The sequence below is a fragment of the Calliphora vicina genome, chromosome 1, assembly GCF_958450345.1.
Source record: "Calliphora vicina chromosome 1, idCalVici1.1, whole genome shotgun sequence".
Classification (NCBI taxonomy): Eukaryota; Metazoa; Arthropoda; class Insecta; order Diptera; family Calliphoridae; genus Calliphora; species Calliphora vicina.
The window spans coordinates 151,289,213-151,306,635 of NC_088780.1; the positions used below are offsets into that span (position 1 = coordinate 151,289,213).

The 17,423-nt window shown below is 27.1% G+C and overlaps 1 protein-coding gene across 1 annotated transcript in view; it reads right to left on the reverse strand.

Moving 5' to 3' along the window:
- The window catches only part of Ser (Serrate), a 139,528-nt gene that overhangs the window by 103,668 nt on the left and 18,437 nt on the right, over window positions 1-17,423 (reverse strand). The window contains exons 2-3 of the mRNA XM_065516162.1: window positions 10,306-10,423; window positions 8,136-8,326 (exon numbers count right to left, since the gene is read on the reverse strand). Coding sequence (XP_065372234.1) covers window positions 8,136-8,326; window positions 10,306-10,423 — 309 coding nt within the window. The remainder of the gene's footprint in view (window positions 1-8,135; window positions 8,327-10,305; window positions 10,424-17,423) is intronic.

A 17,423-nucleotide genomic window follows, 5' to 3' on the forward strand; every position in this document is an offset into this window, starting at 1 on the left:
ACAAGTAACCATTTTAAATTGAAAAGTAAACGATTTTAACTGACAAGATTTACATAAAAATTTACAGAAATTTTAAAAATTATTAATTTTTTTTAATTTTATATCTATATTAAAACAAATTTATCGAGTAACCATTAACCGTATAAGATGTGATGTTAGAGCAAATCAATAAAAATATTTTGTTAATATTTGAAATATTTTAAATTATTACAAAATAATTTTTACAAGTAACCATTTAGAAACTCTAAGTAATCGGTAAATTTTGTTATGAATTATTAAAGATTTTATATAATTTTAAAATTAGTTTACAAAAAAATTAATGAGTAACCATGTAATAAAATAAAAATAACCGTAGAGGTTTTTATAATATTCGGTATAAAAGATATTATTTATAATAATAACGAAAAATATTAAAGATTTTCTTAAATATTTGAATTACTTTGTAAAAAAAATTAACGAGTACTCGTTTAAAAATCATGAATAACCGTTACTTTTTTAGTAATATTTGTTAATAAAAATAAATTATCTATACTGTTTATGTAAAATATTAAATATTTGAATTATAGCTGAATTAAATTACCGAGTAACCACTTAAAAACTTTAAGCTACCGGTGATATTTGCTAAATAAATTGATTATTATGTAAAATAAATAAGATATTCTTTAATTTATGAAATAAAATTTCATAAAATGAACGAGTAACCATATACAAACTACAAGTAACCGATTACTTTTTTGTAATATTTTGTAAAAAGATGATAAATTTTAAACATTTATATTAAGTTTACTATAATAATTGAAAAATAATTTAATTTCTCAAATATAATTTCATAAAATTAACAAGTAACCATATAAAAACTACAAGTAACCAGTTACGTTTTAATACTATTTAGTAAATTTTATTATTTATGTTAAAAGCTGTTATTTTTCTATAATATTTGAATCAAATATTTAATCAAAGTAACGAGTAACCGTATAATGAATATAAGTAACCGGTGATATTTTATTAGCTTTAGGAATGGAAAATAATTTATTTGTAAAAATCTTATTAGAATTGGGAAAATACTTTAACAAAATACCGAGTATCCATATAAAAACTATAAATAACCATTGATTTTTAAAGGTATTTAATAAGAATATGTAATATTAATATTATTTACATAACGTAGTGATTGTAGTTTCATAAAAAAATAATGGGTACTCATTTAAGAACTTTAAGTAACCGCTGATTTTTTTTTATTTTATTTGTTTAAGAAAATGATTATTATTAATTCTTATATTAAATAAAGAAGATTTCTATAATAAGTGAAATTTAATTTAATCAAATTAATGACTACTTATTTAAAAACTATGAGTAACCGTTGAATTTCTAATTTCATTGGATAATAAAATTTTAAATTTACAAGAATTATGTAAAATAGAGATGATTAACAAGATTATGTGGGCTTGAAATTAATAAAATAAATGAGTACCCATTTAAAAACTATGAGTAACCGTTGGAATTCTTATCAAATTTAAATATAATAGTTAATATTTGTTACGTTTTGTGTTTTAATAAAAAAAATATGTAATTTTTTTAATTATTTTGGAATAAAATTTAATGAGTAACCACTTGAAAAATAAGTAAACTTGAATTTTATTTAAATATTTTAATATATATTTCCCTGTTATTATAAACATATTTGAGCAAATTTAAAAAGTAACCAATTTAAAACATTAAGTAACTGGTAATTTTTTGTATAGGGTAAAATTATTTTGGTATTTTTTTAATTGATATTAAAATACAAAAGTAGTCGTGTCAAATGTAAGGGGTAACCATTATAAAAAACGTAACGAAGTATATTTGTTAATGCTATATATTGTAAATTAAAATTATATTAATAATGTTTCAATGTTTAATATGTAAAATATGCAAATAGCCATTTCATAAATTTAAGCAAATGATTATAAAAGAAATTTGAGTCGAAAAGTTATTGCTAAAGTGTATTTTCAATTAAAAAAGTAATTATGTATTTAAAATGATTTTAAATAAATTTATTGGTTTCAAATAAAATGTTTAAAAATTAAAAATGTTGCATTAAAATTTTGCGTTTCGAAACCCACCGTTCGTCGTGTCCAATGAGTTTGAAAATCAAATGAAACTGAGAAAAAAAAATAGAGTTAAAACACATCAATACATGTGTGAGTACGAACGAACGAGTACTCGTTTATACATATCTATAGTTTTAATAGCTTTAAGCTATCGGTTAATGTTGCATTTATTTCTGTTTATTTTTCAACAAGTTGAAACACATGATTTTTCGAATATTTTTTTTTCGGTTTGTTTCTCATATTACACCGTATATGGGCAGTTAAGAAACCAACAAAAACAATAATAAAAACACAAACAAAAAAATGTTCAGCCAGGGAGGAGAGTTTAAGACTCTATTTTACTATATTAAGAATAGATGGTGTTTAAAATTTAACACTTTTTACCACGATTTATAAGAAATCATTCAGTCACTGTGTAGATCCCAATTGTAAGCCAAATTGTGGCTTACAGGCAGGCAGAGGCTGGTTGGTTGGTGTGTCATGTTGAAATATTTTAGCCTTAAGTTATTTGCCAGACAGACATACAAAATTAGGTGCTACCACATATTGAGTTGAAATATAAAAAAAATAAATTGTTCTTTTAACAATTGTTTTTATGATTTTTTGTAAAGCTTAGAATAAAAACGATTTTAGAGATATTTTTTCTTGGTTAAATGCCATTATTTAAGCCAAAATGGGATGTCAATGGAATTGAACAGATGTGATAAATGGAATTTAAACAACAATTGCATAATAAAATTATATAAACTTAAAAAATTAAAGAATTGTATGTGTCAAATGTTTAATTTTTTAAATATTTTTTATATTATTAAAAAAAGGCAAGCAAATTGTAACAAGGTTATAAACAAATCTATGAGAATACACAAGGTTAGATATGGTAGAAGATAAAGAATGTCAAATGTTTTATTAATTAAAACTTTGGTTATTATTTATAACGTTTTGATATAAAAAGTAGTTATGGCAATTTTTAATAAAAAGCCGACATAATGTTTAATCTCTTCCTGTGTCAAGTCCTGTTTTTTTTCCTCTTCCTTATACTTTAAACTCCAGCCATTCAAAATGTTATTTATCAAATTATAAAAAGTTTGCAGAAGAAAAAAAACAACAGTGTTTATCTTTTATTTACAGACTTTCATCTTTCGGTATTTTAAAGTTTATTGGCAGGCAGCCTTTCGTTTAATTAGTGTTTAATTTTAGAACGTGTTTTAAACACGATTGTGTTGCTGTTAATAATAAAAGGAAAAAGAGAAAAAAACGCTTACGAAAAACAAAAGATTCACAGCTAGTAAAGCAATTTATAAACCATAAGAAACAAGTGCAATTTTCAACACAAAAACAACATCACGGCAACAATAACAAAACAAGTGCAATTTTCAAAAGAGAGAGAGATACCAAAAGCAACATAAACACTGCAGCCAAACGAAAAACTAAAGACACAAACCTAAAACTGATTGTACATGAAAGCAGCAAAAAAGCAAAAGAAACAAATCAGTAAAAAAAAACCACCAACAAACCCAACACAGTGGGGTGTAAAATGGATAAATGTAATTGCAAAAATCAAGGTTATTGTTATGGGAAAGGTAAATCAAACATTTAGATGACAAGATCGCTAAAAAAATGTAAAATTTCTGAACTCTGTCCTGCCACTTTCATATAGGAAAATTCAAATCAAATATCCTCGCTCCCATAACCTATTTTTCTAGTTTCAACACAATGCATTCCATGAGTAGGGAACAAGTCTTCCATGTCTTCCCTAGATTGAGTGTTTTTTGTCTATTTAAAAGAAACCAAATTTATTAAATTTTTCTTTTTATATTTAAAAAAAAAAACATATAAATATTATCTGATAAGCCTTAAACCTAATTAACCAACCATTAATTTTTCTTTATTTTGAATTTTCAGTACCCCCACTGTGCAATATGTTTAACAGAAAATGATCATGTTTTGTTTTACTACTATTTTAGCTGTTGTTTGATTCTTGTAGTATTTAAGAAAACTAAAAATTATTTTTAGACATAACAAAGCTACATACATTTTTTTGCTCCTAAAGACGGAAAATAGTTTAAGCCTTTTTGGAAAAAAATAATACATCAAGCATAAATTTATTATGAGTTTTTGTTTCAAGACAAAAGACAGACAGACAGACAGAATCATCTGGTTTACTACCCGTAGCTTAAAATCATTAATTTTAAAACAGAAATACAAAAATAACTTTTAATCATAATACATAGTTTTGTTTTATGATTTTTTCCTCATGTTGTATGTTTAGCAAAGTTAAAGAAACAAAAAAAAAACTTAAACTATAGTCAACAAGCAACCAAGTGTGGCAAGTAGTGGTTGTTGGTTATGGTGGTAGTAATAATAAGTAGTAAACTAAAAATTTCTTATAAAGGCGGCATATAAACAATAAATGCCTAAAACTCATATATAAAACGATGCTATTTTAACAGGAAAAAGAAGCCAACCACACTTACATCTAAACATACGTTTAGATACAAAACAGTTTAACAGTTTTATTTTGTTTAAGCCCATATAGTTGATGTTTGTAGCAATTTAAAAACATTAACCTAGGAACTTATGGAGATTTATAACAAAAACAAGGTTAAATTTAAAAAAAACGAATTTTAATTTTTTTAATTGCCTTTTTTTTGGTGCCTGACTGCTGTATTAAAAGGTTAAAGAAAACTATAAAATTATTAAGTTTATTTTTTATTAAAAAAAAAAACAAAAAATTAAATGAATGGGCGATTTTTTAATGTTATTGACTTCTCGTTTATTTTAACATAAACAAAGGAAAATCATAACAATTATGCAATATACATACAAAATTTAAAATTTCGACAAATACATGAAGTCTGAGTAAAAAGTTAAGGGTATTAAAGAAGCAAACACTTTTCTATAGAATTGTATCTGCACAAGACACTTTTCTATAGAAAATACTCTATACAAGACACTTTTCTATAGAAAATACTCTATACAAGACACTTTTCTATTAGAAAAGAGTCTACACAAGACACTTTTCTATAGAAAAGAGTCTACACAAGACACTTTTCTATTAGAAAAGAGTCTACACAAGACACTTTTCTATTAGAAAAGAGTCTACACAAGACACTTTTCTATTAGAAAAGAGTCTACACAAGACACTTTTCTATTAGAAAAGAGTCTACACAAGACACTTTTCTATTAGAAAAGAGTCTACACAAGACACTTTTCTATTAGAAAAGAGTCTACACAAGACACTTTTCTATTAGAAAAGAGTCTACACAAGACACTTTTCTATTAGAAAAGAGTCTACACAAGACACTTTTCTATTAGAAAAGAGTCTACACAAGACACTTTTCTATTAGAAAAGAGTCTACACAAGACACTTTTCTATTAGAAAAGAGTCTACATAAGACACTTTTCTATTAGAAAAGAGTCTACACAAGACACTTTTCTATTAGAAAAGAGTCTACACAAGACACTTTTCTATAGAAAAGAGTCTACACAAGACACTTGTCTATAGAAAAGAGTCTACACAAGACACTTGTCTATAGAAAAGAGTCTACACAAGACAATTTTCTTTAGAAAAAAGTTTTCACAAGACACTTTTCTATACAAAAAAGAGTCTACACAAGACACTTTTCTATAGAATATTTCTACACATTTACAAAATTAAATTTTTGGTATCTTGACAATTATTATTTTCCTAGTTTTCAATGATTAAAACTTAAAAATCTACCGTTATATTAACAAATTAAAATTCTTTCATAAAAATATTTTATTTTTACAAAAGAACTTTTAATTTTTTCTAAAAAACTGTAAAAGACTTTAATCTTATTTACCATATAAATTAATAGCCTGCTGTTTCTATTTTGGTAACAATAATATTTGTGTTCAAAATTTAATTGTGTTTTACTACAAATAAATACAAACCAAAATACTAATAAATAAAAAACCTTAAAAATAAACAAAACCAAAAAACACAAAAATTAATGATAAATTTCCAAAAAAAAAAAACATAAAATGTAATTCTAATATTTTGATAGAGAAGATTTCCAGCCACCATAATCTGGCTGTTTTGCGGCCGGGATTGATTGAACAATGAATAAACAAATGTATGAATGGTTGAGTATTAAAAAAAAATAAAGAAAACATTATTATAAATTGTTAAATATTTTAAAGTATAAACAACAATTTGTACAGCTATTGTTTAAAGTATTTAAGACTTTGGTTTTTTTGGTTTGGTGGTTGGAGTTTAAAACCATTGTTTGCTCTATCAAAATATTAAGAAAAAAGCAAAACATAAAAGCAATCAACACTTATTTGTTAAAAGAAATTGATGACCTTGCATTGTCAGAAATTATGGAACAACATTATGGGTTAAAATCACGTTTAGACTATTGCTTAATGATTAATGTTTTAGGAAAGATTAAAAATATTTGAAAAGTTCTTTAAAGCAAAAAAATTTGACTTTTAATTAAAATAAAGAATTTAGAACATTTCTGTACATGTACATATGTATGTAGGTCAGTAGTTTTGTTTATAAAATATAAATAAAAAGTATATACAAGTATTTAAATATGTACAACGATATTATGTTATACAAAAGTTCCATGCTACAGATTCCAAAAATTTTAATATGTTTTCTCTTGCATATAAACAAGTCGCAATATGTAACTATAAATTATGGTACTTTTTTTGTAGAAGTTCTTATCAGAATTTTGCGGTTTTGGCATGTGCTAAACAAAGTTTGTTTTATGTTTTACGTTTTTTTTTATAAAAGAAAATCAAAATTCGAGCACCATGTACAATGTGGCACAAGCCATCATCCGCATTCACGTCATACATATGTATAACAGTGTTGGGATTTTAACATTTACATTTAGAGCCAAAATTACTTTTCGGGGTGTAAACAGGCCTTCAGTACTTTTTTGACATTATTTACATATGTATGTATAATTTGGGAAAAAGTAATGGTAATTAAATTAAAATATACAGCGTCATCTGAGATCAAGAAGAAAAAATATGAAATAAAATGAAAATGAATTTTAAATATATTTTCTGTAGCAGACTTATTTGGCAGCAATCTAAATTCCGTCTAATCCGAAACACAGCAATTTCCAAAATAATTTAATAATCTAAATCATTTTGAATAGAATAAAGTTTTCTTTGTATGGTTTCAAAAATATCTATTGGTTTCCTAGGGTTTGAGATATGATCAGTTGAGAAACTGTTTCAAAATTCCACAATCTATAAAAGTTTTGATTTTGGTCACTATCAAATCTACCAAAGTTTAATATAATAATATCTTTAATATTTTTAGGACTCCTTAAGTAGAATAGTGGTATTATACGATAATCGAACTTTAGCATGTTTTAACCAATGACTTAATTTGAAATAGTACTTAATTAATTAGAGTACTTTTGAAATAGAATTTGTAGTGAAAAAGTACATTTCTGCTGAATTTATCATCCCTGCCATCTGGAAAAACTTCTTTATTTTTAAAATTTATTACCCAACTATTATAATTTGAACATTTTTATTCAAAATATTTTGAAAGGTATTGTGCCACAAATCTCATCACTGATGTATACTGGAGCCAAAAAAAACCTCTCTTTCAATCTCTCTCTCACTCAGGCTTAATATAAGATAACAAATTATTTAAAGTTTGTTTATGTTAAATTTTAAAAGTTATGAAAAATGAATTCCCCCCTTTAAGTTATTTATAGTTTTAAGAATTAGAATCAAATAATTGTAGTGAAATAGCTCCAAAAGAGAAATAATACTGCTATGCTAGGATCTTCGACATTATTCTTCGTAGCCTTTTTGTTCTCATTTACATCTATTATATGTTTAACTTGATTTAATAAGAAATATAATTCATGACCTCTTTATTATATTTATTTAGATGGTGTATTACACTTTATAATGATATCCCAAATTATATGCCAAAGATATGCATTACTTATGATTCTGAAAGTTTCGTATTATAACTTTAGACTTCTGAGTCCGTATACAATTCATTAATATTTATAATTAAAATTAATAGTTTTTTTGACTTACCGTCCATCTGAATGTAAATGGCAGTACCATGGCCCCTCTAACGGGATCACTCAATACAAAACTGGAACCACCCAGTATTGTTGTTGTGGTGTTACCAAACGAACAACCTGTCGTTATACTGGGTGTACCCTGCTCAATGGCGGAGTATTCTTTAAGGCACAGTCGAAATGCTGTAGAACAAGGCGGACAGCCTGGAAAGAAAAATAAAATAATAAATAATTTTTGGAAAATTAAAAAAAAAATTGTAAATTTCAATATTAAATAGAATTTTGAAAGTTGTATGGAAAAAATTTATGATAGATGTTTCAAAACGTTTCGTTTTAGAAAACTAGGACCATAGACAATTGTACATAGAGTCCAAGGCGTATTAACAAGGTGAGTTCATAAAAACAGCAGTTTCTTAATTCGCCGTGTTTTAATGTCTGTCAAACTATGTTTATGTTCACATTTGTTATTGCAGACGCGGATCCAGAGGGGATGAAATAGGGAATTTCCCCCCTCAAAACGGAAAAGTTTTCATATAAAAAAAGGAATAAAAAGAAAAATGTAGAACAAATTTTAATTTAACAAACCCCCCCCCCCCAAATGGTTGACCTGGATCCGCGCCTGTGTTATTGTAAATAATATGGTGATATTTTAATTCGCCTTGATTTCGACATTTGTTCTACATTTGTTGTACGATTTGTCAAACAAAAATACAACAAATCATATGTTTGATACAACAACAAAATACATTGACTAGCATGTATTTTGTTGTTGTGAGAGTTAGGTTTTTAACAATTACCTCTCGTCTCTGTGTTAACCTATGACTAGGGCCCTAAATTTTTCAAATTTTATAAAAAAAATAATTGTAAAAAACGTTGTATTCCGATTTTCCTTTTAAAAATCCTTAAGAAAAATGTGTATATTGTTTTTAATATGGAGATCAGTCCACAATTTTGGTCCTAAAGAGTCAATTATTTTATTTTTTTTCTAGACAATTCACAAATTTTTGAAAATATGAACTTTTGAATTGTAAGCATAGGTATACTGATGCAGGTTATAATATTCCAAAAGAATTTTATTGAATTTAAAATATCAAAAATATACTGTGGTACATTATGTAGATATTTAGAACAGATTTTGCTACCTTAACAGCAGTGAAAGGTAAGTAAACTGAAGATTGTGAATCAAAATCGTAATTAGAAAATTCAATTTAGCCATATTACAATACATTTGCTAAGGTGGCATATTTTTTGTGCCGGTCACTGCTTTACTTTATCTGTATTAAAACAAAGTTTAAAACGTAGTAATGTGCATTAGCTCATTCAGAAAACTTTGGAGAGCGTGACTTGTAAACTATATTGTTGTCACATAGATTTTTAATGATTTTGTTTGACATTCAAAACCGATAGTTTAATGGCAACTTTGGCGTTTCACAAAATTTGAGGTAATTCTACCCTAAAAGAAAGATTTCTCCTCAAAATAATTGTATTTAAAAATGCTTTCTGCAGATGAATTAAGAATAAAATTTTATTTTTAATGGAATCTTAGACAGTAATTCTCAATTTATTAAAATTTGTTTCTGAAATATTTGTTGGTTCATAACTTCTAAACTAAACGAGCATCCACCTTGAAACTTTGCAAGACCACAGAAGAGATTTAGGCTACCATTATATATTCATTAAAGAATTTAAAAAAAGAAATACGGTTTTTGAGATATTGACCTTTGAACTTTTTATCTTATTATATGACCATTGACCTATCGAAAAAATATGTTTCTATACCTTTTATAGCAATAGCTAGCTCTATCTTCAGATATAAATCAAAATTGATGTACTACATTATGAGGTTTAAAAGTTATGATTTTTTGAATTTTCAATAACTTTGGTAAATATCATTAAAATCGGACATAGTAATTTCTTTTTTTAAATTTAACTTTGACCAAAAGCATAATAAATTTTTTTTCAAGTAATCATTGATTTTTATATGTCGTTAGAAAGATAATTGAGCGCAGATTGAAATATACTATATAAAAATGTTATATTTTAATTACTGAAATCCGTCTTTAAACGCTGTTTCAAATATCAGGGCTTTTGCGGTGAGTTTACGATATTCGATCGTTAGTAAAAGGACGGTATATATCCTTATCATTTGTGGTTAGATTTAAATAAATTTATATGGTACTTACCCGTTGTTTTTGTACTTCTTATCTCTAAAGGAACACCACAACAGTAACCACTTAATAAGTGACTATTTGTATTTGAAATTTCTAATATTTCTAATTCAAAATTACCAGCGGCAGATATCTGTAAAGAAAAAAAACAGAAAAACAAAACTAATTAAGAAAAATCTTTAGATATAACTAAAACTAAATAAACATTACCAAATAATTTATTTAAAGCATTTATTTAATGACATTTTAAATGTGGTTTCTATTATATTTAATACAACTCACAGATTGATTAATAGCAAATGAGAAAAAAGGAAAATTCATGAAGACTATAAGCAGACCAAAACCCTTAAGTTTTGAAATTTGGTGGCTTGCAATTTCCTGTTTAACTTAGTTAAATAGAGAATCATTAATACTGACTCTGTCATTAAAATCTTTAAGATTTAATTTAAGACTTTATATCACACTGACAGACGCTAATCTAACATCCTCAATATTATTCATGCTACACAACCTTATCTCTCTAACTCTGTTTGCACTCTCTCTTTCTGTCTCTCTCAAAATGTCAAACAAATGACAGCTGTAAAATGGTACTAGTTATATACCACATTTAAGAGCCTAAGTTTAACTAAAAATGCGTAAGCACACACATTTATTTAACAATGAAAAGGAGAACAGAGGTACCTTGGTTCTAGGTTTAATTGCTTTCCTAGTATTAAATTCTTGACAATCTAAATTAAAAGTCACAACACATTTATTTGCGCGAAAAAGAAATCTTACGCACAAAAACTAATAAAACTTGTTTGCTGCATTTAAAAAGAAATAAAGGCGCTTAAATAAATTATAAATAAATAAAAGCCTAGTCTTTGGTTTGAGTTTTTTTTATTCTTCTATATCAATTTTGATTTGATTTAAGCTTAAGTGCAAGGGAGCAGGAGGGGGAAAAAGAATGGAAGTAGTGGATGATGGTTTCAATATGACGCCACACGAACTTAAACAGGAACGTTTGTGCTCATGCATGATGTATGATGTTCTAAACACTTTGTTAAGATTTCAGACAAAAACAAATAAAAAAAAAACATAAACTTTTACATAGAGTATTTATATCTGACAATGACAATCCTGTTAAATTTTACTTTTTTACTAGGAAAATTTCAGCTAAATGCAGGTATGTATGTAATATTATGTAGTTGCAAACCCAGTGAGCAAAATTAATATTTCAAAAATCTTTTAAAGCTTTAAAACAAGAAATAAGTTTTTCCTTCCTTTCATAGTACGATTAATATGTTTGCTGGGTTATTTATGTGCAAAAAAATCAGTGTCTGAGTTAAAAAATATTTGTAGTTTAGTTGTTATAGTAATAATAATTCATATAGTTCTATGTATTCAAGAGATGTGTGACTGGTTACATGACATTCATTAATAAAAACTGAAAATTTAATTCCAGCAACAAGTGGAATTAAAAAATACTTTAACTTGGTCTATCTTCATTTAGTTTTCTTTTTTTTTACATCATGTATTATTATGGCCAAAGGCCAGAGAGTGTGAGCTTAAGCTTAAAAGGATGAAGTAGAAAAAAATTTTGAATTTTAACTATGTAAACTAAAAAGTATTAGCGGCATACCCAGCCAGCACTCAACTTAGGGAAAATCTTAATTTAAAAAAAAATACGATTTTCTTAACGAAAACGAAACAGAAAAAAAAACGGAAAATATGATAAACTATGCAACAACCGGTTTAGATACAATTTTCTTCTGTCTTAGAACTCATACCAATCAAAAATTATCAAATAAATATGAGGGTAACGTGGAAAGTGCTTTTGAAATTTAAGAGAAAGCTAGGAACTAATGAAAATCGGTCTATAATATTCCTAATAATCATTTCTTTATAAAAAAAGATAGATAAATTTCAGTTCTTTAATTTTTTCGCGAATATTCCAAGAATTTGTATTCAAATTCAATATGTAATACATTTTACGGCGTTTCGAAACCTCACCCGTAACTAGGGATGCCAAACGGGACTGGGTTTTACAAATCCCGGGATTCGGGATTTTAGAAATGTAAATCCCGGGATCCCGGGATTTTTCGGGACCCCGGGATTTTTCGGGATCCCGGGATTTTTCGGGATTTCGGGATTTTTCGGGACTTCGGGATTTTAATTAAATGTCAAAAAACATCAAGTTCAAAAATAAAAACTATTTATTTCGTTAATACACTAAGTAGAAATATAACAAAGCAAAAACTAATGGATTGAATTAATATATATATAAAGTATTGAGGAAACCGGGCTACATTTGTCCCTAGTCCCCATACATGGTTCCCTTCAGAAAATGACTTTAACATTCATAGTTGTCTTATAATAATTAATATAGTGATAAAATTTAATAAACAAGTTGCATATGAAAATTAATCTTTCTACCAACTCTTGTGAGGGCCAGTCCATAATAATATAACCTCTATATCAGAAAATATTTTATTGTCAATAAATAATTTATATATAATGATATTAACATAAATTTCATTCATTCATAAATACTGATTCAAGTCCCCATAGAAGACCAAAACTACATATTGATGGTGGGTATAAAAGATGAATATACCACTCTTAGTTGTTTTATATTAGTATTATAAGTATGCTGAAATTTAGCTTTCTAGGTTTCATCCTAAAATATTAAAAAATCTCGTAATTTTCGGGATTTGTTAATCCCGAAAAATCCCGGGATTGTTTTTCACAAATCCCGGGATTCGGGAAATCCCGATCCCGAAAAATCCCGGGATTTTCGGGATCGGGATTTCGGGATTGGCATCCCTACCCGTAACAAACCTTCCATTCTAAACCACCAATCATTGATTGCCAGATTCAAAATCTAGCTAAATATAGAATAGTATTGGTTTTAGTAAATCTGGTTCGAAGGACCAATAGATTTGTAATGTTTTTTACTTAATTGCTAAGAGATATTATTAAAAATGTACTTCGAAACAACATTAGTACCAAATTCCTTATCTAATTTTTAAGTACTAACTGAATACTACATAGAAATGATAAACATAAATCTGCTGGTTCGAAGGACCATAAATTTTCAAAGTAATTTTGACTCAGCCACTAACTAATATACAAAATTGAATTAACTATTAATGAAATATCGCATAATTGGTAGAAAGAAATTGCCTGCTTCGGAAGACCAACAATTTAATGTAATTTTGATTCAGCTGTTTAAAACAGGGATTTAAAGTTCTGAAAAACTAGATCCTATAACCTGTTTTATAACATCTAACTTTATATTGGCAGGAAAACATTTAAAGAAATCCTTAGATTCGAAGGACTCAATTGCTAAATAAAAAAAAACGAAATTGACTTAAAAGTGCTTCGAAATTGCTCTATTATTACAGTGAACCAAAAATCCAGCAACTGTCCTCGGAACTGATAGCTACTGGAAACAAGCAAGACTATGACTAGCACGACTATTTTGAAGAAGTCAAAAGGAATAATACTATTAGAATTTATTGGGTTGTATTAACAAAATATTGGAAAATCATTGATCTCCTATTAAGATATTCTCATTTAAATTTCAAATTTCAGAAATCAAGGACCCTGCTAAGTTTACCATATTTTGCTAATTAATGATCTTAACCGATTTTACATCAGAAATTCCTTTTAATACTGCTTTCGTTTGAACAGGAAAATAATAAAATGAAAGAAAATACAAGAGAGTTTTTTTTTCACAAAATTAAGCCTGGTCAAGTCTGAGAGCTTAAACAAAAAACCAAGTAAGAAAAATAAAACTTAAACTATAAAGATTGATCTTTAAGAAAATTGAAGTTTTATTTATAACAAAAAAAAAGAAAAATAAAAACAACTAAAATAAATATCAAACATTAAAGCAAAGGGGGAAAAGCTGATATTAAAACAAAATCATGAAAAACACTCATACTCCAACAAATTGTCTCAATACATGAAAACATCAAACAAACATTTCTGATCGAGTGTGTATGAATGTTTTGATGATGATGATCATCACCATCACATCACAGGTGGGAATCTGGGAATATAAACGATTTTTTTTGTTGTTTATATAAAATTTCTGGATTTCAACAAAATACTAAAGGCCGTTACAAAAGACACAACAAAAACAGCAAACAAACAAACACAAACAAAATCAAAACAAAAGCTGTATAAAATAAGAAAAACAATGTTGAAAAAAAGAGGTGGAAACCAGCAACAACAAATGCAACTACTATGTATAAGTCCGTATTAAACAGACATTGATCAATCCCCACAAATGAAGACGATTTTATATTGAATGCATCATCATGATGCATGCTGCATGCATGCATGTAAGCAAGTAAGGTTTTGTTGTTGCATAAAATCGTATCGAACTGATGATGATGTTGAAGCTGTAGATGTGGCGCAGAAGACAATGTAGATGATGATGATGAAATGAAAAAATAAAACAATGTGATGTGATGTGTGTTTATCAAGTCTTAGTCGTTTGAGTAAAACAGATGGACAACAATTGCCAATGTTACATACCATTTAACCAACAGCAACTACACCAAATCCTTTTACAGAAATTACAGGCCAAGTCTGCTATTATTTGCTGTTTTGTTCTCTTTTATGTCTCAGCATACGAAATTTTTGCACACAGAGAGAAAATTAGAAATTTATTTCAAAAAAAGTTCTGTAAACATGTGTCATTGTATTTATTAAAACTATTCTGAAACAAAAAAAAACTAAAAAACTTCTTTCGAAACTATAAAAACTTGAGGTTAATATTTTGATTTAATTCTGGCCCAACTTAAAAAATTAAAGTTTTTGCCCTGAATTAAAATCGATAAAGCTATTGCGAATCCAAAATCGTTGAATTTTTAAGGAATTTTTGTGCCAGATCTAAGGTTAAGCTAAACATATAATAGAAATGAATTAAGGAAAATACTTGGTTCGAAGGACTTATATGTTCGTAATGTTTTTTACTTAATTGATAACAGATATTAATAAAAAGCTACTTCGGAACAACGTTAGACCCAAATTCCTTATCTAATTTTTAACTACTAACTTAATACTACCATATACTACATGACTCAGCCACTAACTAATATATATATAATTGTTATAAACGTCATTCAAAACGACTCTAGTACTAAATATTTTTATAACTATTGACGAAATATCGTATATAAATGATTGTAATAAATTGACTGGTTCGAAGGACCAACAATTCTTAATGTAGTTTTGATTCAGCTATTTAAAACAGTAATTTAAAGTTCTACAAACCTAAATCCTATTACTATTTTATAACATCAGACTTTATATTGAATGGGAAAGGTTTAACGAAATCCCTGGGTTCGAAGGACCATAAATTCTTAATGTGGTTCTGACTCAATTGGTAAATAAAAGCAGTAAATTGATATAAAGGTGCTTCGAAATGACTCTAGTATCAAACAAGTAAATAATACTAGAATCTTTGCAATGCCAACAAATTACAAGGACCATGAATTCTCAATAAAATTTTGACTCAGTATAATAAATTAACTAAATTGATAAAAAGTTCTTTGAAATGACTCTAGTTTTAAATTATGTAAGTGATTAACGACTACTAAGCAATTGTACTAAAATAATTTATTCGAAGGACCATAAATTCTTTATGTAATTTAAACTGAATTGTTAAAATTTACTGTATATTTAAACAATCTAACACTAAAAGTTGCCCAGAAGTGCTTTAAATATATGATTTGGTTCGAAGGACCACAAGTTTTTGCTGCAGTTTTACTGTCTGACTGCTGCCTTATTTTAAATCTGAATGACAGACACTGACATTTGAATTCATTTGATGAATTGGCAATAGGATAAAATCATCATGTTGTTAATAGTTTGACTTTGTGCTTTGACATTTAACGAATATTCTAGAAAGTCATTTAGAAGTATTAATCTTAAAATATAAAACTTCTTATAGTTACAAGTAATTTGTATATTTGGAATAAAAATTCATTAAAGTTCTTTAAAATTAGTGAAATGGTTAGATTTATATTATTTGAACAGGTACTTTTTTAATTTGTTTCAGTGGTTCGAAGGACCAAAAATGTTTAAGCAGATTGAAGTGGATAAACATATTTAAATAAACATATTTAAAATGTTATGTTGTAGAGATATTGAAATATTGAAACTCCTACAACTTTTCTCCCCATGTACTGTGGCTACCAAAGGAAAAACAGTAGAATTCTTTAAATCAGCCACCAAAAAAAACTTGAATTTCCGTACACATACACCCAAAACTTAAACGGATATTAAAACAACATCTTCAAACGTTAAAAAAAAATTACAAGAAAAACATCAACGCGAAACATTTAAAATGTATTCAGGCGCTGATTGTCATTAAAGTCGGTGTACGAGTATTGTGACATTGATGTGTGCTTGATAATGATAATGATGACGACAATCGGCCAGTGACTATTGGAAACTTATTTCTGTTCTTTTTTTTTTCCTTTACAAATCTTTTATTTGTTCTGGCTGTAATCACTAGCTGGTGGTAACTGCAGAGCTGGTCTGCAGATTTGTTGAGAAAACTAAAGGAATATATGACAAATATAAAAAAGAACCAACTTTTTTTAAACATTGATATCAGTTGTTGACATTTGGTGTGGTATAAAAGTGAAATACTTAAGTACAGATGTTAATTTTAAACAAAAACTAAGAGAGTGCAAGAGAGAGAGAAATGGGGGTTATAGTTATATATGTGTATTATTTAGTTAATTAAACTTGGTTTAGCTAATCAAGCTTTAAGAAGGGCTAGTTTCTCTGGAATTAACATGGTCAAAATTTCTAACATGAATAACTGCAAAAGTTTTCTTGAAAGGAAATTGTTGACATATCATAAAGTCAAATTGAAAACCAAAATAAGAAAAAATCACTTTGTTGCCGATAAAATGTTGTTGCATTTCATTTGTAATGGATCGGCACAAGACCCCTTATGCGGGAGCACTTCTTTTTCAAGCCAATCGTTTGTTGTTTGATTATTTATTTATTTTTTTTTATCAAATTAAGTATGTCGTCTAAAAGAATGTAAGACTTTTTAGTAGTTTATTTTAGTTTTTCGTTGGGGACTTTTCAAATCGGCTATAGGAATAATGATGACCATGTGA